This window comes from Phyllostomus discolor, chromosome 9 (genome assembly GCF_004126475.2).
Source record: "Phyllostomus discolor isolate MPI-MPIP mPhyDis1 chromosome 9, mPhyDis1.pri.v3, whole genome shotgun sequence".
Classification (NCBI taxonomy): Eukaryota; Metazoa; Chordata; class Mammalia; order Chiroptera; family Phyllostomidae; genus Phyllostomus; species Phyllostomus discolor.
In genome coordinates, this window is record NC_040911.2 from 18651274 (window position 1) to 18678883 (window position 27610).

At 39.5% G+C, this 27610-nt stretch overlaps 2 protein-coding genes across 2 annotated transcripts in view; one reads left to right on the top strand and one right to left on the bottom strand.

Annotated features, from left to right (window-relative positions):
* The first annotated feature begins 2559 nt into the window (after positions 1–2559).
* Positions 2560–27610, top strand: part of SMAD2 (SMAD family member 2) — a 78749-nt gene continuing 53698 nt past the window's right edge. Inside the window, 2 exon segments of the mRNA XM_036010241.1 lie at positions 2560–2696; positions 3030–3113. The gene's annotated coding sequence lies outside the window, so the exon portion shown is untranslated.
* LOC114505970 (PEST proteolytic signal-containing nuclear protein-like) lies at positions 14093–14494 on the bottom strand. The gene has a single exon (XM_036010131.1). It carries the CDS (start codon positions 14492–14494, stop codon positions 14093–14095), a length of 402 nt encoding a protein of 133 aa, XP_035866024.1.

A 27610-nucleotide genomic window follows, 5' to 3' on the forward strand; every position in this document is an offset into this window, starting at 1 on the left:
CCCCACTGCCCCTGCCCTCAATATTAGAGATCCTGAACGGCTTCCTAAATGGAAGAGTTAGGGACCCAAAGTCTGACACTTTGAAGCATATCATCCACTGGATTATTGTACCCTTCGAAGTAACTAACTCCCATAGCAGGGTCTTCTGGAATCCCAGCCAACCCCGCTTCTGTTTCTATCCCTACTCCCTTAGATGGATACCCAAGTAGATGCACACCCTGGTCACCTGGGAGAAAATATTTGTGTGACCCACAGGGTAGTTTTTCATAGGGCATTTCATATTAAAATGGTTGGCTCGTGTCAGCAGAAAGACAAAAACCAGAAGCAGGATTTCTACTTCTAAACTGAAGTGCCTTTGCCCTGGATCACAGGTGGCAAACACAAGGCCCACGGGCCAAATCTCGCCCTCCACCTTATTCTATCCTGCCTGGCACCTTGTTTCTACCAGGCAGCAGCACTGAGCTCTCATTTAACTGTTACGGAGTAGTTACCCTAGTCAATTCGGACGTAAGTTCATGCAGTCCTAAAATCACATGCAGCCCTTTGAAGGCAACCTCAAGGCTGATGTGGCACCAGTGAAAATGAGTTTAACATCCCTGCCCTAGACGACCCTCCCTGGTGGCTCTGGGATGTGGAAGGAGAGGCTTAGGAGGTGGGAACGTTCCATCAGGTGGCTTCCTGGATCTCCTTCACACGCTATTTTTAAAAAGGGTGAGTAGAGCTGCCTCTAAGTTGACAACGGAAGAAAACAACCTTGGAGGTCAACTTTTGAAGAATTCCTGCTGAGTAGTGTCATTTTAGCATAAGTAAACGCAGGCGACTGAAGGGATGAAATATTACCGATGATTTTCTTTTAACTTCAAAGCCCTGTGCTATTCATTTTGATATTATTTTATTTAATCATTGTACAACTATATTAAATAGCTATCATTGCAGGTGAGTTCCACTTGCTAAAGACCACAGTTAAGAACAGAGCTGAATTCAAAACTACACTTTGCGTACCTCCAGCATTCATGCTCTTCATCACAACCTTCCCATGAGAAAAGTACTTCTGTTTGCGGAGAGAAATGAAGGACATTTTGAAAGGACATCTGGAGAACCTGTGAGATTCAGGGAATGGCCAAATAAACCTCTCTCCAGAAGACCCCTTCCTCAGGGAAGCAAGCCCTCATTTCTGAAAACATTATACTTCAAGAACTCTTACTGTTTGAAATGGTCACTTGGTACTTCCTGTTTACTTACTCGTATTGTTAGCGCCCCTTTCCTGCTTGTTCCTAAGTCCCTAGTGAAATGAAGTAAGGAGCATATGAGATTGAACGCTGAACGGGGAGCCAAAATTGTTTTGTTTCTGCCACCAACTACCTGTGTGAGCCCTAACGTTCTTTTCGACTTTAGTTTTATGGTGCTCCCTAACACAGTACAGTAAGTGCTTAATAAATACCTGATGTGATTAATTAATCGGGATCAATATTTCAGCAGAGATTTGAGTGTTCCTAAGGTAAAAGCTAAGTTACCCGAGTGCAGTCATGCCCCCAACCAGTTTTGGACAGTGATCAGCTTAATCAGGGTCTTGCAGCGCTGATGTTGGGGGCTTACCAACGTCACGTGAACAGCGGAAAAAATGAAGGGGAAGGTAATCCAGTAATGAAGGGGCATCGTGCTTACGTTTTAATCTTTACAAGGATCTTTCACACCAGGCAGTATTAACAGCATTTTTTATCGAAGAGAGAACCAAGATTCAGGTTAAAACTACCTGGCATCCCAGACCTGGACTTATTTACATTTCGGACCCCACCCCCGCTTACCACCACAAGGGCCCCGCCCACTCGCCCACTCTTTCGCAAATGGGCGCGCCCAGTGTGGGTCCAGTACCGCAGCTTCACCGAACCATCTTTCGGCTTCTCGTTCTTCCTGTCCTCCGGGCGGCCCCGCGTTTTCCCAGGGGATGAGCACGTGTCCACTCTCGTCTTAGACTAAACAAGGTGGGCCAAGCAGTGGCCCCCAGCAGGCCCCACCCAATGGCGCTGGAGAGACCGAGGAGGGGATCCAGGGCCCAGGCATTGAAGGACGGGTGATCGCCGGGGCTGTTTTCCCACCTGCGCTTCCTTCTCCCTCCCTCCCAGAGTCTCTTCTCTAGGCTCGCCCGAGACGAAGTCAACCGAAACCGCGGGCGTCCCACCCCACCTCGTCCGCGGCCGCCGTCCCGGCCGCGCCTCGCCTCACGCTCTACGGGGGAGGCGGGACCAATCAGGGAGCGACGTCTCCCTTCCGATTCGAGGCCCCCGAAGCGCGGCTCACACCCCGAGCACCTCGCTCGCTGATTGGCTGCGCGCGCCGCCGGTCGGGCGGAGAGGGCAGGGCGGGCCAGAGGGAAAAGAGGTGGGGAGGTAGTGGCGGCGACTCTCGAAGCCCCGCTAGCGCCCCGGCCCTTCCCGGGCGCTCGGCCTCCTTCTTTCCCTCCTCCGCTCGTCCCTCTTCCGTGCGCGCCGAGCGCTGCGCTCGGCCGGCGTGCCTCGCGCCCTAACGGGCGGCCGGGGGCGCCAATCAGCGGGCGGCAGGGTGCCAGCTTCGGGGCTGCGCCGGCGAATCGGCGGGGCTCGCGGTCCGGGGTGGGAGGCGGGTCTACAGCGCGGCCGCGGCTTCGGAGGAGCAGCTCCTAGCCAGCAGCTAGTGATCTCCGAGCGAGCCGCCCAGAGGTGGGTGCGCCGCGCCGCTGCGGCCGGCGGCGGAGGGCGCAGGGCGGAAGCGGAGGTGGGCCGGCGGGCGCGGCGGGCGAGAGCTGGCCCGTCCGGGCGGCCCGAGGTTGGGGGGGATGCGGGCGCGCGCCTGAGGGGAGGAGGGGCGGTGGCGGCGGGACGCGCGTCCCCACCCCCTCCTTCCCGCGGGCGGTGGCCGGGCCCGCGCCCCCTCCTCGTGCGCCGGGGCCGCGGGCCGGGCACTAGCTTGGAGGAGGCGGGGCGGGAGGCCGGGCGGCCGCGAGAGTGTTTTCAGTTCCGCCTCCAATCTCCCATTCCCCTCTCCCCTCCCAGCCCCTCATCCCATTCGGAAGAGGAAGGAACAAAAGGTCCCGGACCCCCGGCTCAGGCGGGGCGGGACCCGAAGCCTTGGTCCAGGTAAAGCCGCAGCGCCCGGTGGGCCCTGGGGGCTAGGGGTGTGTTTGTGCTGGGCGCTGGTCAGTGAGGCTGGCGGTGCCTCCTGGCCATGGGGGCTGGGGGCTGGGGTGTGGCGAGGTCCCAGGAGCGGTGCGCCCAGCCCTCGGGGTACGAGAACGGGGGACCGGACTGGGCTGGCCGAAGGGAAGGGGTCGGCAACCAGAGTGCCTGCCGCCTGGCCTGGGGCTTCGCTGCGGCCCTTCCCCTCTGTCTTGAGCACAGTTGGTAAGTTTGTAATTCTGATTTTCAAAGCCGGAGGGACGGAGCTGTTGTTTCGGGAGTGGTTGGGAAACCGTGTTAGGAGCTTGCGATACTTGGCTTCCACTTTTTTTTTTTTTTTTTTAGTGCCCCCCCTCACTTTTGGTCCCGTAACCTTTGTTAACCATTATATCCTTGGAGTTCTGAAGTGCTTGTGTGTACTCTCACACAAACATGTATACGGCTGTTACTCTGTTGAGAGCCTTCTCTACTCACTTGTGAAAGTTGCTCTGAGTGGAGCCTATTAGGTTTTATCACACGTCTTTTGAGAGCACGCTAATTGATTTCACGTATTTCAAACTTGGTTTTCAAACTTGCAGCTTTAATTGTTTTCTCTGGGGATACTGTCCTTGGATTGGGTACTTTTGTCTTTTACTGACTTAATCCTTATGTGGTTAATGGTTTCCTTTTGATCCTAAACAAAGGAAAAACAATTCCTAGGTAGGTTTTGTTATTTTTTTCCTTTTGACCCTTTAAATAGCTAAATACTACCGGTTTTTTGGTCAACTAAACCTTTATTTAAAAAAATAATCTCCAGGTCAAAACGAATTTGGAAGTAGCATTTTTTTGTCATCTTGCTTGCTTGTTACAGTTTGAAATATCCTAAATTTTGGTGTTTTAAAATTTTTAAATGACACATGTAAGGTAATTGTTATAAATAAGTTGATCACGCAGACTTCCTTGGGATAATTTCACCTTTTCAAAAATGATCCTTGAAATTTAAATTAACTTTAGTTCTGAATGATTCTGTAATCTTAGTTTCTTTTCATTTCCTCTCTTCTGATTTCATATGAGTTGAACATGAACCACTGATTGTAAGGATGTTTTACTTGAGCCTAATAAGATAATAAATTTGCTGTTACCCTGTAAATGCATTTGTCATTCTAGCTGTCACCTGCTTTAAAAAAAAATGTTTCTCTTACATGGAAGGGTAAGCCAGTTAGGAGTTTGAGGAGTTTTAATGTGAATAAATAAATAAGCAACTGTAACATAGAGATTGGAAAAATAATGTAAAATGGACTCATAAGTGTATCACAGTTTGAGGATTTTCTTATTTGCCTTAAGAAAACCATACAAGAAAAAAAACAAAAAGAAAACCATACAGGGTATCTATAGAATTTTCTCCCCGAAAAGATCATTTAGCAAACATTTATATTCAGTTTAGAAAGTAACACCAATTTTAAAATTAAAGTTCCTTAGTTTTTGCCATAAAAATTAATTGTGGTAGAAAATAAGAATAGTTCAAGTCTTGTAGGCATTTTTAAGGTGAGTACCCACTTATACCCTTAATGTTAGAATTAATTGACTTGAAAGTAATTGATGTAAGTGATTGGGAATATCAGTTTCTGGGCTTGTTTTAATAAATTATTCTTAGAGCTTGTTTTTATATGCTATACCTTCTAAAGTGATTTAACATTGTACATTTCAACACAAGTTAGATTTTTCAAGGTTGTAACTTATCTGTACCTAGTCATAAGTGGTCAAATTTCTACACAGTCTGTAAGGTTCGTGAAATAGTAGTCTTGTGAGAAACTGTGCAGGGCAATTTCCTGTCATTTGTGGCTTGTCAGGCTTGGTGTGTGTTTTAACTCTGAAGTAGGAATTTGGGGATGGTTTGTATATTTCAGCAGAAATCTCTTTAATTGAAACAAAAGTTGTTTCTGCTGCAAGAATGGCAAAAGGCCTCCTTTTCATATTCATTTTGTAAATATTAGAATTATGTTGCTGTAATCTTGTTACTTTGGGGGAAGTCATTATGAAAAACACTCTGTATAAGCTGCTGATCATAGACCTATTGAATTTTTACATTTTGCAAAAATTTTCAGTTGTGGCTTTTATAAAGGTCTGAATGTTTTTCTTATTATTGTTTGGTTTTGATTCTGCTGGTTTTGTATTTTTAGGACTCCAAAGGCCTCATTCATAGCACTTTTTTTTAATACAGGTGTATTTGTAATGTATATAAAACAGGATTTAGTGCATTCTGGCAGATGGAGATTTATTCATATTCTTGGGACAATAGTCATTTTTAGAAGATAGAGAGGGGCATGCATGTCTTAGATTCCTTGGGTCTCATGATGGGAGTAGAAGAGCCATTTTTAAGCTCTTAGTTTTTGTAAGAGGAAAGATGTTTTCCACTAAGTATTGCAAGGGTATGTCAGAAAATGTGAAAGAAGATTTCAGAACCAATTCAGGAGCGGTCAAACGTTTATTCAACAGATAACTTGTACTTGTTCAATAAGCACAAGTTACTAACTTACTCAACAAAACAGTCTGATATGTGTCAAGTCGTGGACTAGACAATAAGGTATCTAACAGGGAACAAGTGTACCCCTGTCCCTTAATGGGATTAGAGAAGTAGAAGCTCCTCCTATCTCCTGCCCTGTCCTCCAGTGTTTAGAGTAAAAAAAAAAAACCCATGTTACTGCAAATTGTGGGAGCATGTAATGCATTACTGAGCCAATTTCTGAAGTATGCTTGCATTGCTTTCCATAATGTAGAGGACAGCACGAGGGATGTCGAGTGTTAACTCACAGTGTCACTGGGAACTGTCAGTGTATGGGGAGTGGGAACTCACCACTCTTCGCACAGTCCATACAAACTGAAGATATGGCCTGTCTTTCACAAACATACTTGTTGCTGAGCAGATGAACCCTTGTAGAGCTAAGCTTAATTTGGCCTTAGTTTGTTTATCCATTGTTCTTTAGTTACAGAAACTGGTTAGGGGAAGAAAGCAAACTTGAATCGGTTAGGTTCCAATAAAAGCATCAGAAATAAAATGTAAAAACAGTTAGCTAAACCAAGAATAAGGATTGGGTTGCAATATCATGTAGTGGAAAGGCCATGGCTTTTGGAGAGAGAGCTAAGCTAGTAGTGGTTTCTCAGTTACTATATTGGGCAAATTACTTAACTCCTGAGCCTTGTTTTTTTCTGATTGAAAATTGAGGTAACACCTAACTCTTCAGGTTATTATAAGGATTAAATAGTCATGATTAAAATACCTAGAACTTTGCCTCAGACATAAGGGTCTTCCCAGATGATCTCTTGTTCTCTTCTGTTTGTGGGTTTCAGTTGTTTCCTTTATAATCCAAATGATTTATCTACACTCTTATCTTTGACCTATTATAAAAAGTGTTTGAGAAGCAGACACTAAGCGAAAAGGCCTGGGGAGTCAAATCGTCCATGTCCCTGTACCTTATGGCTTTAGTCATAGGGGAGCCATTGAGACCTTTATTCAGAAGCTGTTGGCATGTACTTCAGACATTTCTAGCAAGGAAAATTATCTGGCTTCTAAGTCCACAATAGATTAGAAACAAGTAGGTTGGGAGTAATGTGGGAGGTTAGAGCAGGGGTGGGAGGTGGGAAGGTGGGGAACTGTTTCCCACTGTTGTAAGAAAAAACAGATGACGGCCTGGTAGAGGTAATCTACAAGACACAGAAACAAATATTCAAAGCCTATCCAGCATGTCTGGGACCATTCAGTGCAGGACCAGACCTGAAAGTGTAGTAATGAGTGTTCATCAATTAGCTTAAGTCATGTTTGGGGAAGTCTTTTATTTAAGAGTGCAGCAATCTACATAATATACTTTAGGTTGCCATTCAGGATGATTAACAAATGTTCTTAAAAGGGTAGGACATAGTACTATATGGAATAATTTGTTTCCGAGAAGAACTACAGTACCTGCTAGGACCAAGACGTTTTTCATTTGGTTTGCCAGTCAGTGCACCACGATTACAGACTGAAACGCCTTTCATGCTAAGCTCTAGTAGTAAAGGAAAGTGATCTAAATGGCCTAGCACCTCGTACCACACGTTTTCTTCAGAGTTAAGTCTGTCTTTTCGTCATTCTGCAAAGATATCATGTCAAGCTTTTCACGCAGCCTTGGAGATAGAGTATGCTAGAGATTTCTGGGGCCAAACTAATGTAGACATTTGGCTTAATCTATCTGTTGAGAGCTTTTTGCCTCTTATATGTGACTTCTACCCAATATTAACTTCAATAAATTTTTTTGATTATCCTCCTTCCTACCTCAGAGTTACTTTCTAAATTACCAACTCCATCAAATACTAATTGGTGACATAATAATAGCCTTGACTGTTTAAAAAAAAAAACAGGATATTTTTAAACCAGTAGTACAAAAGTAATCAAGTTTTTTTTTTTCCTTTAAAAATGCACAGAGAGACTTATTGCTTGCCTTTTGTCAGTTTTGATCATTTTTAGATTGGTATAATTGTGATGTATTCAGTTAGGACATATTTCAATAGTGATTCTGGATATCTATCTCAAGGATAGTTCTTAGCTTCAATTTCAGTAATTTCATGTATGGAAAATACAATTTTGCCGAGCCAGGTAGATTTAGACACTGCCTCTGGTTTGGTCAGATAGACAGAAATATTTGGGTAATTCTGTGACTTAAACTTAACATTCTAGGATGTGAGTGGTTCTCCTTTCTCTCGGGTTCTTTTTAGATGTAGTGGACCTACACCGATAGGGTGGATAGGTGTTTGGTAAATTAATCTGTGTTTAGGTTTGCACTTGTAAGAAAACAAATCCTGAAATGATTCATTCTTATTAAACCGTGTGAGTTTCCTACGAAATTGTCACTAATTCTTCCAGGTAGGTCTGTAATTTTTCAAAAACTGGAATTAACTTTGGCCTCAAGACTAGAGCAGTGGAAAGGAAGTGTAGGCTTTAGTTGCAGTCTGTTAGTACACATGTCCAGTTTGCACTTGAAAAGCTGCATTTCGTTGAATAATGTACAGTGTCCTACTCCTATCTCCCATCCCTTTTAGTGGGGAGGGTGTAATTTCATGTTCAGTGTACTCAGTAAGGAAGAAGAATAATCTTCAGGGAGCCACTGGAAGTTCGTGTTTTTAATTCAGAAAACGATCTGAGGAAGTAGCGTAGTAAATCTGGGGTCTTGTAATTTGCCTGTGTTTAAAGTAAATTCTCATATGCTGCTTCAGCTTCTTCCAGAAATTCTTTAGAGAGAGAGTGGTTAAGGTATTGTGAATATTAAGGAAATGCTCCTTCTTAATCACATCCTTCATTACACAATGTGGGGCAGTGAATCTGATTTGCAAAGTTCACAGAATGAACTCCTGATAAATGGTGCAGTGGAAGCTGCACCATGGGCTACGCCAATGAGCTTTCTCCCTTGATTTGAATGAACTATGGAAACTTTTTTTAAAAGATGCTCTATCTGTGGCAGTGAATGCAAATTTTCCAAGTTTAGACCAAGTTCCCCCTCCCCAAGTTTTACTTTATAGACAGGTGGTTAGGCTATATAGTTCATGTAAATTATCCAATTAAACTTTTTAAAAAATAAATTGTTTTACGTATGAGGAAGGTCCAGCTTTGGCCCGAGGTCTGTGCATTGATCGTTTCTTCTCTAAATCACTAGTTTTCAGACTTAAACCATGTGCGAACGTGTGCACACACAACATCCACGTGTGCACACGACAGCATTGATAAGGCTCGTAAAAAACAAATCAAAACAACAGGCAGAATCTCAAAATGCAAGGAGAGTGGATGGGTGCTGAAGCCCTGCCTGCTTGCTTTTTCTGTCATTCTTACCCCTGGGAAGCCTGGGAAGCTCCACTGAGGAATAATAGACCTTAATGAAAAATGTTTGCTGTAGATCTGTGCTGTCCAATATGGTAGTCACTGGCCAAATGTGGCTGTTCAGCAGTTGAAATACGGCACCTGTGACTGAGGAAATCAATCTTAAATTTAACTTGAATGAATTTTGATCTGATAGAAGTTTCTTTTGGACAATGCTATTAGACTTTGTTTTGATTGCACTGTATATGCATCTGACCTGCATGTGAGCTGCTGCACAGTAGAGGGTCAAGACAGACCTGGGAATTTGAAGAGCAGTTGGAGTACTGAATATTTGTTCTGATTTCAGTCTAGACCTGCGTGTGCTCCTGAAAAATAGATGCTTTTTCATAATCTGGGGGTGATAACCAGCATGTTAAGTTTGTTTACAAGCTGATTTTAGAACTGTAGATTCTACTCAGGAAAGATAAAAGGAATATAACTCAAGTAAAAAACAGGTAATCTTCCACAGCAGTCCCTATACAATGTGGCTTTCACTGAACTAAGACTACTTTTAGGGTTAAGTTCAAGCTCCCACATTAGGTTCAGCAGTTCACACAATTGAACACATGAGTGTTTTCTAGTTGCTTTGGTTTAAAAGGCGCATCACCCATCGTTCTCCATGGGGCCAACTTAAGAGTTCCAGTTGGCAGTGTGTTTCCTTACTAGCTTACAACTTTGGAAAAAGTGTAGTTACAGTGAGAATGGAGAAGTCTGTTTTTTTTTTTTTAATGTTTTTTAGTGTAGTTTAATTTTTTAGATGTTTTCTGTTTTACTGATTTCTTTGACTAAAGAAATTGTAAAAATCCAGGTCATAAGTAATCTGCTTTTTTCTCTACCTTGTGTAGTATATGTTGTTCATGGATTGCCAAAAAATCTAGCAGTGATTTTATACTATTTTTGGCGGGACCTTCAGCAGTGTTTTTTTATGGAGGCAGAACCATTACATTTCAAGTGTTTTATGTTGCAATGTCTAACTTGATTTTCTCCTGAGGTAAAACTTCATATAGGTATTTGGGAATATTTTGTATTTGCAATGTGAAGCGATTTGAAAATACAGTACATTTGCTTTCTTTATTTAATCACTTCCTTTGTTCTAGACTTGAACTTTGTGAAATGTTTTTTTGCCACTCTTTTTCATATTCCCCTTCCCACTGCCCTTTCATAAGTCATCAGTGAATTCTCAACTGCCAAGTTTAGCGGTTTTTTCTCACTCGTATTACTTCCTTCAGCCTTTGCCGATATTGACTCTCCTCTCTCTAGATCTCTTAAAATCACACAGACATGCTAGAACAGGCACAGATGATTAGGCTCTTTTCTCCAGCTATAACTGTCAGGTAAAATGTCAGACCTGTTTTCTCTTCTGTATAGTTAGTTGATCTACAGAGAGAAAGTCCTCAATAACCAGAAACTTAAGAAAGTCAGTCACTGTTAAGGAAAAACTGGCCTTGGGGAATTGAAAGTAGATAAAGAATCTAGTAGCAGGGGATGGGGTTGTAATGTCATTCTGGGAAGTGAGATAAAACTCTGGGAACTGTATGCTTAAAAATACACATACTGTTCCGATATCATTGAAACATCTGTGGCCGCTGGAGAAAAAAAGCCTCAAATCTCTCAATGGAGGAACTAGAAAATACGAGACTTTATAGGTGGACTTTAAATATCACATAATGTCCAAGCAGGGTCAGTAAAAAGCAAGATACCAGCTAGGTGTAGAAGGTGGGGCTTTTTTTATTTTTAAACATAGCTATATATTAATGTAATGTGAAATTCAAAAGGGTCAAAGAATATATGTTGAAAAGTCTCTTGATGTCAGCCTGTCCCTTGCCACCCAGTTACCTTTTCAACGGCAAGCAGCATTACTAGGTTTTTGTGAATTATTCCAGAGATTTTATGGCATGTATGAGCAACTTTGTGCATATATTAACTTTTAGTACAAGTGGTCATATATTTTACTTAATAATGCATCTTGTAGATTATTCCATGTTTACACATGAGTGTATTTTTATGTTTTCTTTTGGTTGCGCAGTATCTTTTTGTGTGGTTGTCTGTAATGTATCTCATCAGTCTTCTATTGATGGACTCAGGTTATTTCCAGTCTTGTGGTATTAAAAACAATGCTGCAACAAATAACTGTTTATACATCGCTATATATACACGTAAGATAGAGTTCTGGAAGTAGGTCAGTGGATATTTACTTTTGTGTATATATTTTAGGGAATGCATTTATTCTTTTTTTGAGTAGGTAATACATGCATGTGGTACAAAACTCAAAAGGAACAAATCAGTAAATAATGAAAACTAAGTCTCCTTCAGATCATTGTCCTACTACCCTGGTCTACTTTCTAGAAATGCAATCACTATTACTATTAGCCTCTAGCCACTAGCTACATGTGGCTGTTGAACACTTGAAATGTAGCTAGTCTAGATTAAGACGGGCTGCAGGTGTAAAATGCACACTAAATTTATAGTACCTAGTCCAAAAAATAGAATATAAATTTGGATATATTGGGGTGAGTTAATAAAATTAACTAAAATGATTAATTTTACTTACATTTTACTCCACTTTTTTGATGTGACTAATAGACTATTTATATTACATATGTGGTTTGCATCCTGATCCTATTGGGCAGCACTGGTCTAGAGAAGTATTCATGCATGCATAAGCATATATTAATATATGAGAATTCCTCTACTCAGGCAGGGTTATTATTTTTTTCTTTTGCACTGTAATCTGTGGGAACAGAAATCTCTTGCTAGGATGTTCTGTTGTTATTTACTCAACCATTTACCGTGATCATTGTTGGCCCTGTCAGTGAAAGTCATGCTTCCGTTGACTAGGATGTTTGTTAACTTCAGGGAGAGACCTGGGATCAGTCTTGGCTACGTGTTTTTGAACCTGCTCCTATTGGCACTGGTCGCTCCTACACGTGGTACACAGCAAGCAGTCAACCTGGGATCCCGCTTCGTCATCATCTTGTGGGGTTTCTTCTCTCTTTTCTTGAATCTCCTGCTCTTGTTTTGCGTTCCCTGCTTTTGATGAAACATATTCCTCAGGACTTTTTTTGAGAGTGTGGAATAAATATTTGGTTATATTACATTACACATCTAAAAATAATACCTTCATTCTACCCTGATTGGGTAATAGAATTCTGGGTTGGAAATAATTTTTTTTTAATTTTTCAGAATTATGAAGACATTGCTGTATTGATTTCACTTACAGTGTTAATGTCGAGAAAACTAAAGGGATTCTGATTCTTTGCTATACGAACTGTTTTTTCTCCCTGGAGACTTTAGCCTCTTTCTTTGTCCTCAGCATTCTGAAGTTTCATAGCCACTGGCCTTGATGTGGATATGTTTTCATACATAATCCTGGGGTCTTGATGGGCCCTTTCAGTCTGGAAACTCCCATCTTTCAGTGCAGGGGATATTTCTTGTTTTCTTTGATTAACCTCTTCATTATTTCTAATGTCTCTTTGCAAGTTCTATTTGGACACTGAACCTCCTGAGTGGTCCTCCAATTGTCTTCACTGTTCTCTACTGTTTTTCATCTTTCTTTTCTACTTTCTGGGAGAGTTCCGTTGATTTTGTCTTCCAGCTCTCCTGTTGATCCCTCCCCCCCCCACCCCCATTTCTGCTATCACGAGCTGTCCAGCTCTTCAAGAGCTCTTAATCAGTGTTCCCTTAGTACAGCATTCTGCTCTTGCTTCGGGGTGGCTATACCTTCTTATTTCTCTGTGCATATTGATGATTTTTACAATGTTTTCTTTCTCTGCATAGTTTCAAATTTCTTGAATTTGCATTTTTTTTTTGTTTGCCTTTTCCCCTCCTCAGATAGTCAAAGTAATACTTGGTTAAGAAGGTTAGTGTCTAACAAGCTGATGGGAAACTAAGCATGTGGGTGAGGCTGTCTCCTTTCAGTTTCACTGTAGAGAGATCTGAGTGGGCTGTTTGTTGGTAAACTCTCAATATTAGTTTTGTACATTTTTCCTTTTGGGTTGGTCAGGTACCCCAGAGGAGTCTCAATTTGACTAAATGGGTAAAGGTCTAGCTCTCGCTGCTAGTATTTTGGGAGCCAGAACCTGGTGGAGGAAGGGATGGGGAGTCTGCATTTACACTCATGTTCATTTAGTCCTTGCTTCTCCTGTTGGTACCCAGGCCATCTCCTAGTCTAGGGAGTCTGTTTACCCTCTTCTGAGGGATAAACAATTAGTCCTTGGGAGAAGGGCAGTTACCCACCTAATAATCTAAATGCTTCTCAAGTGTCTCTCACCCAGTCCCCCAATCCTGCCTATTTCATCTCCTTTCGCCTCAGTTTTTGCTATGACCAGAGCTGTTACTTAGCCTTTTCAGGATCCTGCCATGTAAATCAGGATATTTCCCTGCAGCTAGGCTAGAATTAGTGGTCCCTCTTAGTAGTTCACAGTTACTATTCATCCATCCATTTTCTAGTTATCAAAATTTTGCCCATTTCCTCCTTGCTCTTCTCCTTGTCCTTGTAAGGATGTGTTTTTTTAAAAAAAATCGTTTATTATCGTTTTTAATACACTACTGTCTTCACCCGTCATCCACTGATTGAAGTTTCCTGTTAAAAATGTTTTAAGGGTAACCCTTGGAAAGAATATAACTCCAAGTCAGTAGGGATGGAGGGGTGGAAACAAAAATTGGATCATTTTAATATAGGCAGGAAAGGAGGAAAAAAAACACAAAGAAAATGTGTAGGAACTAGAGAACATAAAATGAGTTGATAGAAAATATCTCCATAAACCTAATACATAACTTCAGATTAAGCTTGCTGGTTAAAGGAGAATGACTACTTTTTTTTTAACCATTTGTGATTTTTAAAAGATTATCTGTAACCTTTGGAAACTAATCACATGGAAGTACAAAATTAGCAGATGTCTTAAAATCTGTATATAAAGCATAAATTATTCCTAATTTTAAACTCTCACTTATTAGTGTACCACTCAATCTTAAGGGGGAAAAAAGGGATCTCCAAATATATTCTTATACCATTCTTTAGAAAGGAAACTGTTCTTTTAACTTTACACCTGCCTCACATTGCAGTTTCAAAATACATCATTTAATTGTGTGGGTCATGGACGTTGCCAAAATGAAATTTTATGTTTCCCTCCCATAGCATCTGGTTATCAGAAAACCCATGTTTTCCTTCGTTAGAGGAGTTTGCTCCTGCTGATGTTGGTGCATCGCTTCCAGAATTCTTAATCCTCATCTTCCTTTCTGGGGGCATTTCCTCTGGATCTTCATCTTCACTCAAAGCTCCTGCTAGTGAAAGGGTGTTTGGAGCAAGAGTTGGAGCTGTTTCTTTAGGTTTACTCCACCCAAGTTTGGCGGATATGGCTGAGGCTTTCTCCGTCGTCTGACTGCCCATGGCAAACCCAGACTGGGAGATCTTTGTAGGCTTTGTTGGCAGCTTCTTCAGTTGATCGCTTCTCAGCGCTGTGACTGCAACTTTCCCTTCCATTACTCCGGGGGCTCCAGCTCACTGCTGCTTCGTAGGCTTCTCCTCCCCTGCCTTCCCAAAGGCCCACCATTTTTGCTGCTGCCGAGAGTGAAAACTTTTAATTCCAACAAAGTACTTTTTATTACTAGACACACCTAAAAGGATGATGACATAATTTCAAAGTAAAGGAATGAATAAAGATATATACTAGTCATAACCTGTGTCATATCCATTTGGGCTGCTATAACAGAATTCTATAGACAGATTGTCTTATAAACTACAAATTATTTCTCGTAGTTCTGGAGACTGGGAAGTTCAAGTTCAAGATGCCGGCAGATTTGGTGTCTGGTGCAGGCCTGCTTCCTAGTCACAGACAGCTGTCTTTTTGTTGTAATCTTATAAAGGGTGAGAGAACTCCCTGGGGTCTCTTTTATAAAGGCACTAATCCCATTCACCGAGGGCTCCATTCTTGACCTAATCACTTACCAAAGGGCCCACCTCCAGATACCATCACTTTGGGGATTAGGTTTCAACATGGGTTTGGGGGAGTGGTGACACAAATATTCAGTCTGTAGCAATCTGTATGGTAAAATTGGCGGCATTACAAGGACAAATCGACAACTGTATAATCATAAGAGTTTTAACACACCTCTCAATAATTTAAGAAAATGTAGATAAAAATATTCGTATAGGGTTTTAAAGTTGCCGTTAGTAAGGATGCAGCAGTCACAGAATATGTATTCTTTTTAAGTACCCATGGAATTTTACAAGAATTGTTTTTATACTAGACTTCAAAACAAATTTTAAGAAATTCCCTAAGAATTTATATCTTACAAATCACATCTTGGACCCTAGTGCAATTAATTAGAAACATAACAGGAGGATAGCAACAACTTTCAAATGTGAAGGGGTATAGTGAAAAGATTATATCTGAATGTATGAGATGAAGAACAACTCAAAAATTAGAGAAGTGTTTATTTACAATAGAATGATAAAAATACTACCTGTCCAAACTGGGCTACAGCAAAAGCTCATTTGCCTATCTGGGGAATTTTAGATCCTTAAATGTTTATTAGTAAAGAACTAAATAAAAATTAATGAGTTAATATACAGTGTAATGAGTTAGAAAAAAAGGGGGAAATAAAGTTCAGAAACATTAATGAAAAAATATGTATTTATAAATGGAGCAACTAAAGCAAAGGTGCTAAGTTCAAAAGACTAAGTTTGCCAAGATCGATAGAGGAGAAAAAAAAAGGTATAGATATATTAGAAATGAAAGCCTTGACTACAGGCAAATTGAGATTTTGAAACTAAGAACACTATTGAACAAACAGCTTTTTGACTTTAAATTAAAAAAATGTGGAATAGACAATTTCTACCAAAATAAGTTAACAAAAGTGGCCTAAGAATAAGAAACTTGTCCTGGCCCTGGTGGCTTAGTTGGGTAGAACATCGTTTCTAATACCAAAAGGTTGTGGGTTTGATCCCTGGTTTGAGGTGGGGATGGGAGGCAACTGATCAGTATTTCTCTCTCACATCGATGTTTCTTTCCCTCCTTTCCTCTTGAAAATCAATAAACATGTCTTCAGGTGAGGATTTTTTAAAAAAATAAGAAACTTGAGTAGACTGTAATTTAAAAACTTAAGTTCATAATTAGAAATCTGCCTACACCGAGATAAAATTGAGTAAAAATCCAAAACCCCAAAAGCAAAACTCAAATGAAAACTCCAGATGGGCAAATTTTACAAAACGTGAGGAATCAGTAATTCCAATCTTAATACAGAATGATATAGGAAAAAACCAAAAAGTCATTTTGCAAGTCTGCTGTAATTTTGATACCTTCAACAGGACAAGTGTATCACGACAAGGGAAATATATAGGCCACATCTGAAATGGCAATAAAAATTTTAGGTAAAATGTTAGTATTTCTGAAAAAAAAAATACCATGATTAATTAGGGTTACTTCAAGAATGTAAAAATGATTAAAAATGTTAGAAAACCCATAAATGAAGTTCATCGTATTAACACATCAAAGGAAAAAAAGCCATATGATATCTTGACTAAAATTATAACTTAAAAACTTAATCTATACCTTTGCCATAGACAGATGGCGAAGTTAAGTAAAAAACCAAAAACAAGTAAAGCCCAAGTGAAAACCCCAGCCGGGTAAAGGGGGAAAGACATGATAAAATTCAGTAATTGTTTTTGACATGAATTCTGAGAAACTAGAAATATAAGAGGGTGTTGGTTAAAAACAGAAAAGAAAAGAAAAAGAAACAGGCCCAGAAAAGTACATACAGTATCATTCCAATTACATGAATTTCTAGAACAGGTAAAGTTACTTTGCCAGAAGTCAGATCAGCAATTGTCTGGGATGAGGAGAGAAGATCGGCCAAAAGGGACACAAGGGATTGTGGAATTGTTCTGTTTTCATTGGGACGATGGGTAGCTGGACATGTACATTTATTAGTACTCATTGAATTATATACTTAACATCTGTGCGTTTTATTATACGTAAGTTATGCTTCAGTGGAGTTGATTAAAAAATTAATATATATAAAACCAGAGCATATCTATTCTATATACCAGCAACAAACAAAATTTAAATTAAAAAAACCTACAGGTTAAAATGGGAACACATGTTACAAAATTCCTAGAAAAAAAATAAAACAAAAACGTGTAGGACCGTTAATGGAGAAAATACAACACACATTATTCAGATTATAAGAACATGTACCTGTGTTTATGGCTAGAAGACACAGTGCCATATATCTGTCAGTTTTCCTCTACTTGCTTATAAACTTAGTGTTGTCCCAATTAAAGTCCTAGAGAATTTACCAGGTACCAAGACATGTTATGTACCTTTAGCAGTCAAACCGTGATGTTTGCCTTGGATATAGACTAATGGAAGTGGGGGGGAAAGAACCCAGAAACACAGGCGATATTGTAATCTGTGAGGGAGAAGATTCAATTTGTGGTGCTGGTGTACTTTGTAATCTTTCCTGGGGGGGGGGGCAGGTGAGGACACCTGCCTCACACCATACACAAAAACAAATCGCAGGTATGAAAGGCAAAACTTCAGACTTACGACTTTTAAAAGAGCACAGCATGTGGAAGAATTAAGGTACAAATATATATATCATATACAATTTTAAATTGATGTGCTCAGATTGAAATTGATAAATTTGAGCACATTAAACTCACTTTCTGGGTGAAGATACACTGTGGCATGTGTATTGACATAAATAAATCATGTGAATTAAGAAAAAGATGGTGAAAGTGAACAAATGATTTTAAAGGGCTGGAGTCTTGAAAAGTCAGTAAACATGAAAGTATTTTTTAAATTCTTTTTTTAAAGATTTTATTTATTTTTAGAGAGGGAAGGGAGGGAGAGAGAGAGGGAGACACATCAATGTGCGGTTGCTGAGGGCCGTGGCCTGCAACCCATGCATGTGCCCTGACTGGGAATCGAACCTGCGATGCTTTGGTTTGCAGCCCGTGCTCAATCCACCGAGCTACGCCAGCCAGAGTGTCACATGAAAGTATTCTTAAACTTCTTAGTAGTTAGGGAAGTGCAGAACATCACTAGCCATCTTTGTGGTACCCACCTTTTGGTAAAAGTTTGAAGGACCACATTATGTCAGATGGTGATACTGGGGAAAATAGGAATCCTTCGTTCTTCGGTGGGAATGACAGTTGGTGTAACCGTGCCGACATTACTTAGTAAAGTTGAGTATGTTGTAGGCAGCAGTTCTGCTCCAGAGTATCTGTCCTAAAGCAGTGCCTTTTAAACATTTTTGACAGACCCATGGTGGAAAATGTATTTTACGTGTAACAAAAACTGAATTAAAATATTTGAACTAACTTGTGTTCTACTTTCTACTGTATTGTTTTTTCTCAGTTTTATTCTTAACTTTGCATTTGTCATTTCTGCTTTCTCTTTTAAAAAATATTTCTCAGGATCAACTAAGTTAATTTCATGTTCACTAATGGTTGATGACCCTCAGAATTTAGAGAACTAGTAGAGTATAACGTATGGTAAAATGTTCGTTTTAATTGAGAGAGAGAGAGAATGTGTGTATGTGTGTGTTAGGTTGCAATGTAAAATGTATTTCTTACTGTAGGGCCTGTTTCCATTTTGATCAAGAAATTTGAAAATTTCTGACCTTGAAGAGCTCTCGTATGTATAAGAAGATACATGCCAAACTACTCATGACAGCTTTGTAAGGGAGGAAGATCAGAGACAGCCTACATAGTCATCAGAGAGCCTGGAGAGTGGGCCGTGTTGGGGCCGCACGGGGAACACTGTGTGATGACTAGACAGATGGACACATGTATCAGCATGGACAGTTCAAATAGTGGAAAAGACAAGTGGTGTGAGAGCATTAAAAGTTCATATAAATTTATAAAATGTACAGCACTTTATTGTATGGATAAAATATGTAACAAACTGTTAAATGACCAGGGGGTGCAAATTAGGATGTTGGTTATCTCTGAGAAGCAAGAGGGAGGGGAATGGGATCACAAAGGTACACATAGGGGATTTTAGCTATACCTATCTGTACGGTGTCTTATTTTTTCATATTCAATTGAATACTGCAAAATGCTAAGAGTTGACAGAGCTGGAGGACTGAAGTACTTGAATTTTTTAAAATAAACATTTCAATTCACAATAAGACCCAAGATACTGTATTTTAGGACTATAAGACACACCTAGGTTTTAGAGGAGGAAAATGGGAAAAAAATAATGAAACAAAAAATATGGTAAAATCTTTAACAACATAAATAACACAGCCCCCCCCCCCCCCCCAGGGAGCCAGGTAAGCCACATTTGAACTGTAAGATGCACCCCCCATTTCCCTCCCAAATTCAGGGAAAAAAGTGCATCTTACAGTCTGAAAAATAAGGTACCTGGAGAAATAAGCAGATTTAACAAGACATGTAAGACCTTTATGGAGAAAATGGTACAACTTGTTGACAAATATTAAGTCTGAAATGGGTGGAAACATCTCATTTTCATAAATAGGAATAGTCAATATCATAAATATATTGGTTCTCCACATTAATATAAATTAACCACACTTCAATCAAAACCTTATATTCGTGGAACTTGGCAAGCTAAACTTAAAATAACCAACATAAAATTGAAAAGGAAGGAGAGGGACTCACTCTGCAGATGTCAACACTTATGAGAAGCAACAATAACTAAAATTCTGTGGTATTAGTGTAGGTATCAACAAGTATACCAATGAACAGAATATAAAGCCCCCATCAGACATTTATTTATAGGGGTTTGATCTGTGGCAGCAGTGGCATTATGAATTAAAGAAAAGGTCAGCTGTTTTATGGTGCTGATAAAATAGTCTATCCTTACAGGAGATGTTTAGATTGCTATCTCACCCCTTAAATAAAGACAAGTTTCTGATAGGTTGGAAACCTAAATGTGAAAAGCAAAACTAAAATGTCTACAAGAATACATAGTGGGGAATATTTTTATAACATCAGGGTATTTACTTCTTCATGCCTCAGACCCCTCATTTGTAATTAGTGGTTCCTATCCACCTGGGTTCTGGTGAGAATTAAATGAGTTAATGCCTATCTGACTCTTAGACTAATATGTCATAGAGTTAGCGTTCAGTAAATATTTCCTACTGTATTTGGGGGCAGAAAAGGGTTTCCTTAAAAAGAGGCTAAGTTGTATCATAAAATATTTTAGATTAAAATATAAATTTGTATAAATTTGTGTGTGCATTCTAAAAGATGTAAGAAAATAAATATTCTAAAGATTTGGAGATTTTTTGGAATACATATTCATTGATAGGGTTTATATCAGAATGAAAACAATAAGCAAAGGATTGATGACTTTGCAAAGACTGAACTGCTCAATACAACATGTAGAGAATGCTATTGTAAAACTGTTACATCATTATTAATAACTTGATGTTTTATTTGTTAGTTCAGGCTAATCAGACCTCTTAACTGAAACTTTCCACTGAGTAATCTTATGCCAGTTTTACTAAGGTATCACTTGATGAGCTTTTTCACTAGACTGTAAAGATAAAGTCTTCCTATTCTATTGAAACCTGCATTATATAAATATCACTTATTGCTGGAGTTAGGAACAGAATTAGTATCTGAACTTATTTTTCAATTCTTGCAGATGTTGAAAAAAATTCTAGCTTTAGTACAGAGCTTGCTGCCGTGCTATTGAAGGAAATCTGTATGTTCTGTAAATGACTCATTCACATTCCAATAACAGCTTGATCATAAATTTAGTTTTCTTACTTTCTTAGTTCATTTTGTCTTCAACTTAGAACATATTGACATTGATTCCTTGTGAAAACCTAAATTCAATCTGTTTACATTTCAAAACTATTGGCTAAATATGATGCCTTAGATATTTAAAATATCTAAGGGATCCTTCATGTAATTTAGAGTTTTGCTCAACTGATTGAAGTGCATTCATCAGCATTACTAAAAAAATACTATTTTATTGCATAATTTAAAAATTCTCCAGAAATAATCAGATGTCAGTCAGCTGTGGTTACTAAACATAACTTCGGGCTGATACCTTTAAGTGATCATAGTTCCAAAGTGGTCATAACTGTTGGTCTAAGACATGGGACACTGAAATTATGTGGTAGTACTAGGTCATGAGATCATTCAAGTGACCGAGACTAGGTTTAAACTTCATTTCCATAAAGGAAAAAATAATTTAAAAGATTTTATAGAAAAGTTAGATCCCCAAGAATAAATCTCAACGCATAAGAAACATCCTCCTAACAGAAGTGTAACAGAGAACCCGTTAACTCAGATTCTTCCTAACACTGGAAATCCCTTTCATTTTTGCTGATTATACAATTTTAATTTTTATTCATTTTCTTAGGCTGAATTCTCATGAATGGATCAATCGAGTCAAAGATACAGACACTTTTAGATAGGTGATTCTTATATTGTGTTTGTCATACCAGTTTTTTACAAGCAGCAGGGATCCTTCATGTAATTTAGAGTTTTGTTCAAAGCATAAAATCGATGCGGTGCCCGAGCAGGACCCCAAGAGTCTTTTGGAACCAGGCATGGAGACTGGATGCTCTTCTTGCAGGACTAGTTGTCTCTGCCTTGCTGGGGCACACACTTTTCTTTGTGCGCTGACGACCCTCTCTTCTCAGCGTCTGCTCCCTGGTCACATGATGAACATGGCTGCTTATGTGAGGGCATGTATAATGCTGACCCTGTAACCTTAGCCTTCAGATTTGCTCTTCTTTCTGTGTTCCAAATAGTGACGAGTGTGGTATACATGCCGCTCAGTTACATTAGTTAGCAGCAGTTATGTTAGAATCTTCCATTTCTCTCAACTGTCCACATCCAGTTGCTCAGTAACAATGTGCATTTCTCTAAAATAACTGAAGTAACAGTCCTATCATTACGTGCCCTAACTTCTGTCTTTCAGCTTTTCAATCTGGTCTTCCTCTCCTCTATCTCCTACCACATTACTTTCTTAAATGACCATATTCAAAACATTTTCCTGTCTCTAAGAAATGAACTTTCTGCCTGGTGTATTCTTTCTCTCTTCAGACTTCTGCTCTGGGGTCACTGTTGTGCTCCCTCTCCCTTCAAAAGGCTGAACTCATAAGCGTGTTTTCTGCTGGGTTGAGACTGCGTCATCTGGCATTGTCTGTATAGCTGGCTCCCACAGCGTGCTTTGTGACAGACAGGAGGAGTTCGGAAGAGGCCAAAGGTAGCCGAGTACACCTTTTGCTGCATGGTAGTCCCAAATGTCTGCTTTGGTCGGTTATTACATGTGTTGGGTGAGTTTTGTGGGTTGCTTTAGTTTGTCAAGTTGTAGTTTTATTGTATACTAGGGTGTTTTTTTATGTGTATTCTAGTCTCCCACTGTAGACAGCAGTGCTACTGTCAAGTTGTCATTGTTCCTTACGCCAACTCGGAGCAAACCTTACTTTGCCATCATTTCTTCTGCATTGCTAAAGAAAGTCACATAGCCCTGCTTATCAGCCCCTTTCAAATTTCTAGTGTCTGAACCACAGCTGGGCTCTCAGGGGTGCCAGGGCAGCATTGTTACATGGTGTTCCCTGTGATGTCCCCAAAAAAGGGTTTCTGTGGCCAAATAAATTTACGAAATTTGACATACTGTATTGCCTTTTCTGGAAGACTCCTGAGGCAGTCTCCTGAATTGAGGTTGAGGACTCCTTAATTGTATTTTCCTTTTGAGGGGAATGAATATAATTATAATTAGATTGTGGCCATTATTTTCTAGCAAACTAGATCAAGGCCTAAGTATCTTCATTTGGAAGACCATTTTTGAGAATGGTCCTCTGAAAATTAAGTCTTTTTTTTTGAGAATTACACTTAAACATTTCTTTCTTTAGTGAATGTATAGCTTTAGTACAGCAGCCTTACCGCTAGGGCCCCATATAAGTTTGTGATTGGATTAAATGTCAAGTAAAAAAATTATCCACAGTCCCCCAGGCCCTGTTCTCCATATTTACCTAAATGTGCCTGCAGAGGCTACCTGTGAGTTGTGGGCAGACACCCCTAGGCTTACATCTTTGGTCAACTACAACCTCCTCCCTTCTGAAACTTAGAGTATGCATTGGCATTTTGAGGGGTTGAGAAGTTCTTCAATAAAGGAATACACTTAACTTTATCATGGAACTTCTTAATGTAGTGTGATACTGTGTTTTTTTTTTTTTAATTGTAATTTACATTGTTAAAATGGCCAAACTTGAAATGTTCAGTTCTGTGTGTTTTATAAGTGTGTCTACTCACATGTAACTACTTCTCATAACAAGAAAGAAAACAATTTTATAACCTCAAAAAGGTACTTTGTGCTTTTGACCTAGAATTTTTTTAAAAATATTTTTTTTATTGATTTTTAGACGGGGAGAAAGGAGGGAGAAAGCCAAGGACAGAAACATGAACATCAGTGTGTGGTTGCCTCTTGTGCACCCCTTACTGGGGACCTGGCCTGTGATCCAGTCATGTGATCAGTCATGTGCCCTGACGGGGAATTGAACCAGAGATCCTTTGGTTCGAAGGCAGGCGCTCAGTCTGCTGAGCCACTTCAGCCAGAGCTGATCTAGCATTTCTGTGTCTTCTTTCCTTTTCTGAGACAATCATTTTGACTTATGTCACTAGATTAGTTTTCTCTGTTGTTGGAAGTCATTAGTGGAATTAGTATATGTTTTTGTGTGTCTTTTATCAGCATGATGTTTTGGAGATTAATCCATGCTGTGAAGTGTGTAAGTAGCTCACTCATTTTTGTTCCCAGGCAGTATCCCTTTGTATGACTATGCCGTGGTGATTTGTTTTTATTTTCTTGATATTAGGGCTGTTTTAGCTATATTGAATATTGCTGCTGTGAATATTCTTGTATAGGTCTCTTTTTGTGGACATAAATTTTCATTCTTGAAAATATACCTAGGAGTGGAATTGTCACAATATAGCCTAGGTATATGCTTAACTTTAGGAAGTTGACAGTTTTTCAGAGGTGCTGTACCATTTTACACTTACATCAACATGTGGTAGGCTGAATGTATGAGTTACAGATCTTGAGATGCGGAAATTACCATGGAATATCTGGGTGCGCCCTAAAGGTAACCATGAGAGGTGGGAGAGATTGACTATAGAGGGAGAAGGCAGTATGACAGTGGACGCAGAGACTGGAACTGTGTGCTTTGAAGATGGAGAGAAGTGGGGTATAAGCCAAGGAATACAGGAGGCTGTTAGAAATTGAACAAGTTGAGGAAATGAATTCTCCTCTCAGGCCCTTCAAGTCCTGAGAATACCTTGACTTTCTTTAATTCATTGAAACTCATTTAAGTGAATCTGTGTTGTTTTAAGGCACTGAGTTTTTGATAATTTGTAAAGGCAGTAATAGGAAACTAATATACTCCCACCTCACTAACATTTGGTGGTATGAGGTTATTTTTAAACCATTATGGATGGTGTGAAATAGTATTGCATTGTGATTTTAATTTGCATTTTCCTGAAGATCATTGACATTAAACACCTCCTAAGGGCCATCCCTGTATCCCCTTTCATGAAATATCTGTAATTTGTCTTTTGCCTATTTTTTAACAAAATTGAGTTCACGCTTTTCTTTCACTTGCAAGTTCTGTGTACATTCTAGGTAGCAGTACTTTGTCAGATATGTGTACATACATATACACGGATATATATAAAATACTTTTCTCCAGTCTGTGACTTGTCTATTCGTTTTTTAAATGGCGTCTTTTTGTGTTTTCCTCTAAGAGCTTAAGATTCTGCTTTCCCATTGGGATGGTATAAGATAATGCTTGAGGCTTATTATTTTCCACTTTGTTGAAAAGTTGTTGAAAAGCAGATTGGCTTGGTGCCTTGGTGAAAAATGGATTGACTATATATGCCTGGGTTTAATTCTGGACTGTCTTCTATTTTCTCTATCTGTTTATTTTTTGTGTGCCCACTGTATACTCTTGATTACTTAGGCATTTTAGTAAGTCTTGAAATAAGATGGTATAAACCCTCTAATATCCTTTTTCTTGTTCCAGGATTGGTTTGTTTAGATTTTTAAAATTTTCATAGGAATTTTAGCATCAGCATATGCTAGAATTTGGATAGGGATTACACTGAATTTGTGTATTAAACTAGGAAGCATGGACATTTAAACAATCCTGAGTCTTGTCGTCTATGAATACGTTCTTCATTTCAGTTTTCTTTCACTTCTCTTAGCAATATTTTACAATCCTTAGTGCAGAGGTCTTGAATATCTTTCTTTAGACCTGTAGATTTTTTGTTGTTGCAATTTTAACTGGCATTTAAATTTAATTTTCTAGTTCTTTGCTTGTACAAAGAAATACACTTAATTTTTGTGTGTTGACCTTCTACCTTCAAACTTTGCTCTATGTTCACTTACTAGTTTTACTAGTATTTTGGAGATCCCATGCAGTCTTCCATGGAGATAGTAAAGTCACTAGAACACACTTCATTTTTCTTTTCCAATCTTTATGCTTTTTATTTCTCTTGCCTTAGTGTGCTGGCTAAGATCATCCAGTCCATCACTGAATAGAAGTGACAGTGGACATCCTTATCTTATTCCCAAATCATAAGGGAAGGGGATTCAGTCTCATTATTATGTTACTGTTTGAGGTTTTTCATAGGTGTCCTTTATCAGATTGAAGAACAGCTTTCTCTTTTCTATTTCTAGTTTGCTGAAAATTTTTAATCAAGGATGTTACATTAACATTGTCATGCTTTTGACATCATGAGAATCATGAGGATTTTTTCCTTAATACTGCAAATGAGGTGCTTGCCCCTTGGGATAACCCACTTGGTGATGATGTTTTACAATTTCTATGTATGTTACTGGATGTGCTTTGCTAATATTTTGTTAAGGATTTTTGCATCTAGTAGTAGCAGACCTCTGTATTTTAGGATCTTGTGCCCAAGCTAGTTTCTTGCTCCTGTTTCAACATCAGATAGCTTTTCCTTTTACTTATTCCTGGGCATCAGTGTATCTTTTATCTTGGTCTGGGACTGGTGATGGCAACGTGTTCTGCCTTCTAGCAGTAGACTGCTTATTGTTAATGGAGAAAGCTTGTTTTGTGATAAGTGGGCAAGAAGGTTGTGACCTGCCCCCTCCATCCCCCAAGCACATAGATTTTGCTCTACTCTTCCCTTTGAGGCAGGGTATCTTCCTTGGGCATAAGAGGCTTTCCTGCATTTCCCCGTCTGGTTGAAGGAGTTTGTTCTATATGAGATGCCACTGGAGAGAGAAGCTCTCTTCCATCTCTTGCCCCAGGCCAGTCTTTTTCAAGAGAGCTCAGTTGAGGCCCTTGGAAAATCACTTGTGAATGAGCGAAGATTCCCCTTCTGTCTGGTCTTCCAGGGATTCTTAACAGTCATTATAGCTGGCATTCACTTTTACTCTATCTTTAATACTCAGTAGGTTTACTATGAGTATCTTTCCTTTGTATCTGTGCGTTGGTATTGGCCATCATTTTTGGAAAGCTGTTGGCCATTATTTCGTCTGCCTCATTCTTTCATCTCCTCCTAGGATTCCAGTTAAACTGCAGTTGACATTTGGTCTTGGATGTTTTGGGGTTTATCTCCATACTTTTTTCTCTTTGTATTTCAATTTAGGTACTTTAATTGAGCTTTTCTTCAAATTCACTGCTCATTTCTGTCTGTTACTAAACCCATCTAAAGATCTTTAATTTCCAATACTGTATTTTTTTATTTCTAACATTTCCTTGTGATGTTCTTTTATAGCTCAATGTCTATGATGAAATTCTGTTTCATTATGCATGTTGTCTCTCTCCCATCAGATCTTTTAGTGTTTTTATCATAGTTATTTTAAAGTATATGCCTGATAATTTCAACATGTGGGCATTTCAACATCTGAGCTTTCTCTGATCTGATTATATTAATAATTTCATCTTTTGACTATGGTTTGTTACTTCCTGTCTTACAATTTTTTATTGGATGCTGGACATTTATATAAAAACAGTACAGATTGAAGTAAATGTTACTTACTTCCAGAAATGGGCCATCATTTCTTATGTTAGTCTGATAGTTGGGCTGAATCAGTAAGGTGAATTAGCTGAGCTAGTTCTGGGCTTTGGTGCAACTTTAGTTTGATTTAGTGTAAGGGTTTTGAGAGCAGGATTAGGACTTTCTTCAAGATTATTTGTGTGGTTATAATTTCAGTTATTTCTTTGTGCTTTAGATCCGAGCCATCAACTTTCTGACCAGTGGGTGATTTCTTTGCTTTGCAGCCCAGCTGTGTATTCCTTGGTCATTTTGGAGTTCTTTTGGCTCTTCAGTCCTGTCTCAGGTTTTTTTCTGCCTCTTTTGATAACCTCTCTACCAGTAGTAATACCTTGCAGGGTTTTCTGCCGGCAAACCTTCTCTACCCTAGCCTTGGTAGTAAATGTCCAGAGTATCTGGGTAGAAGTGTTTCTCTCAACTCTCCTGTCTGACTGCAGCCCTTGGCAGCTGAGTGTCTGGAGGTTTTTGGAGTGATTTTTTCCCCCTCCTGCCCATGCCTCCCCTCTTCTCATCCCTCCCCCTCCCCCTATCTGAGGGCAGATTCATTGCATTTGAGGGAGACCATAAGCTTCTTAGGGTATCTCTCAG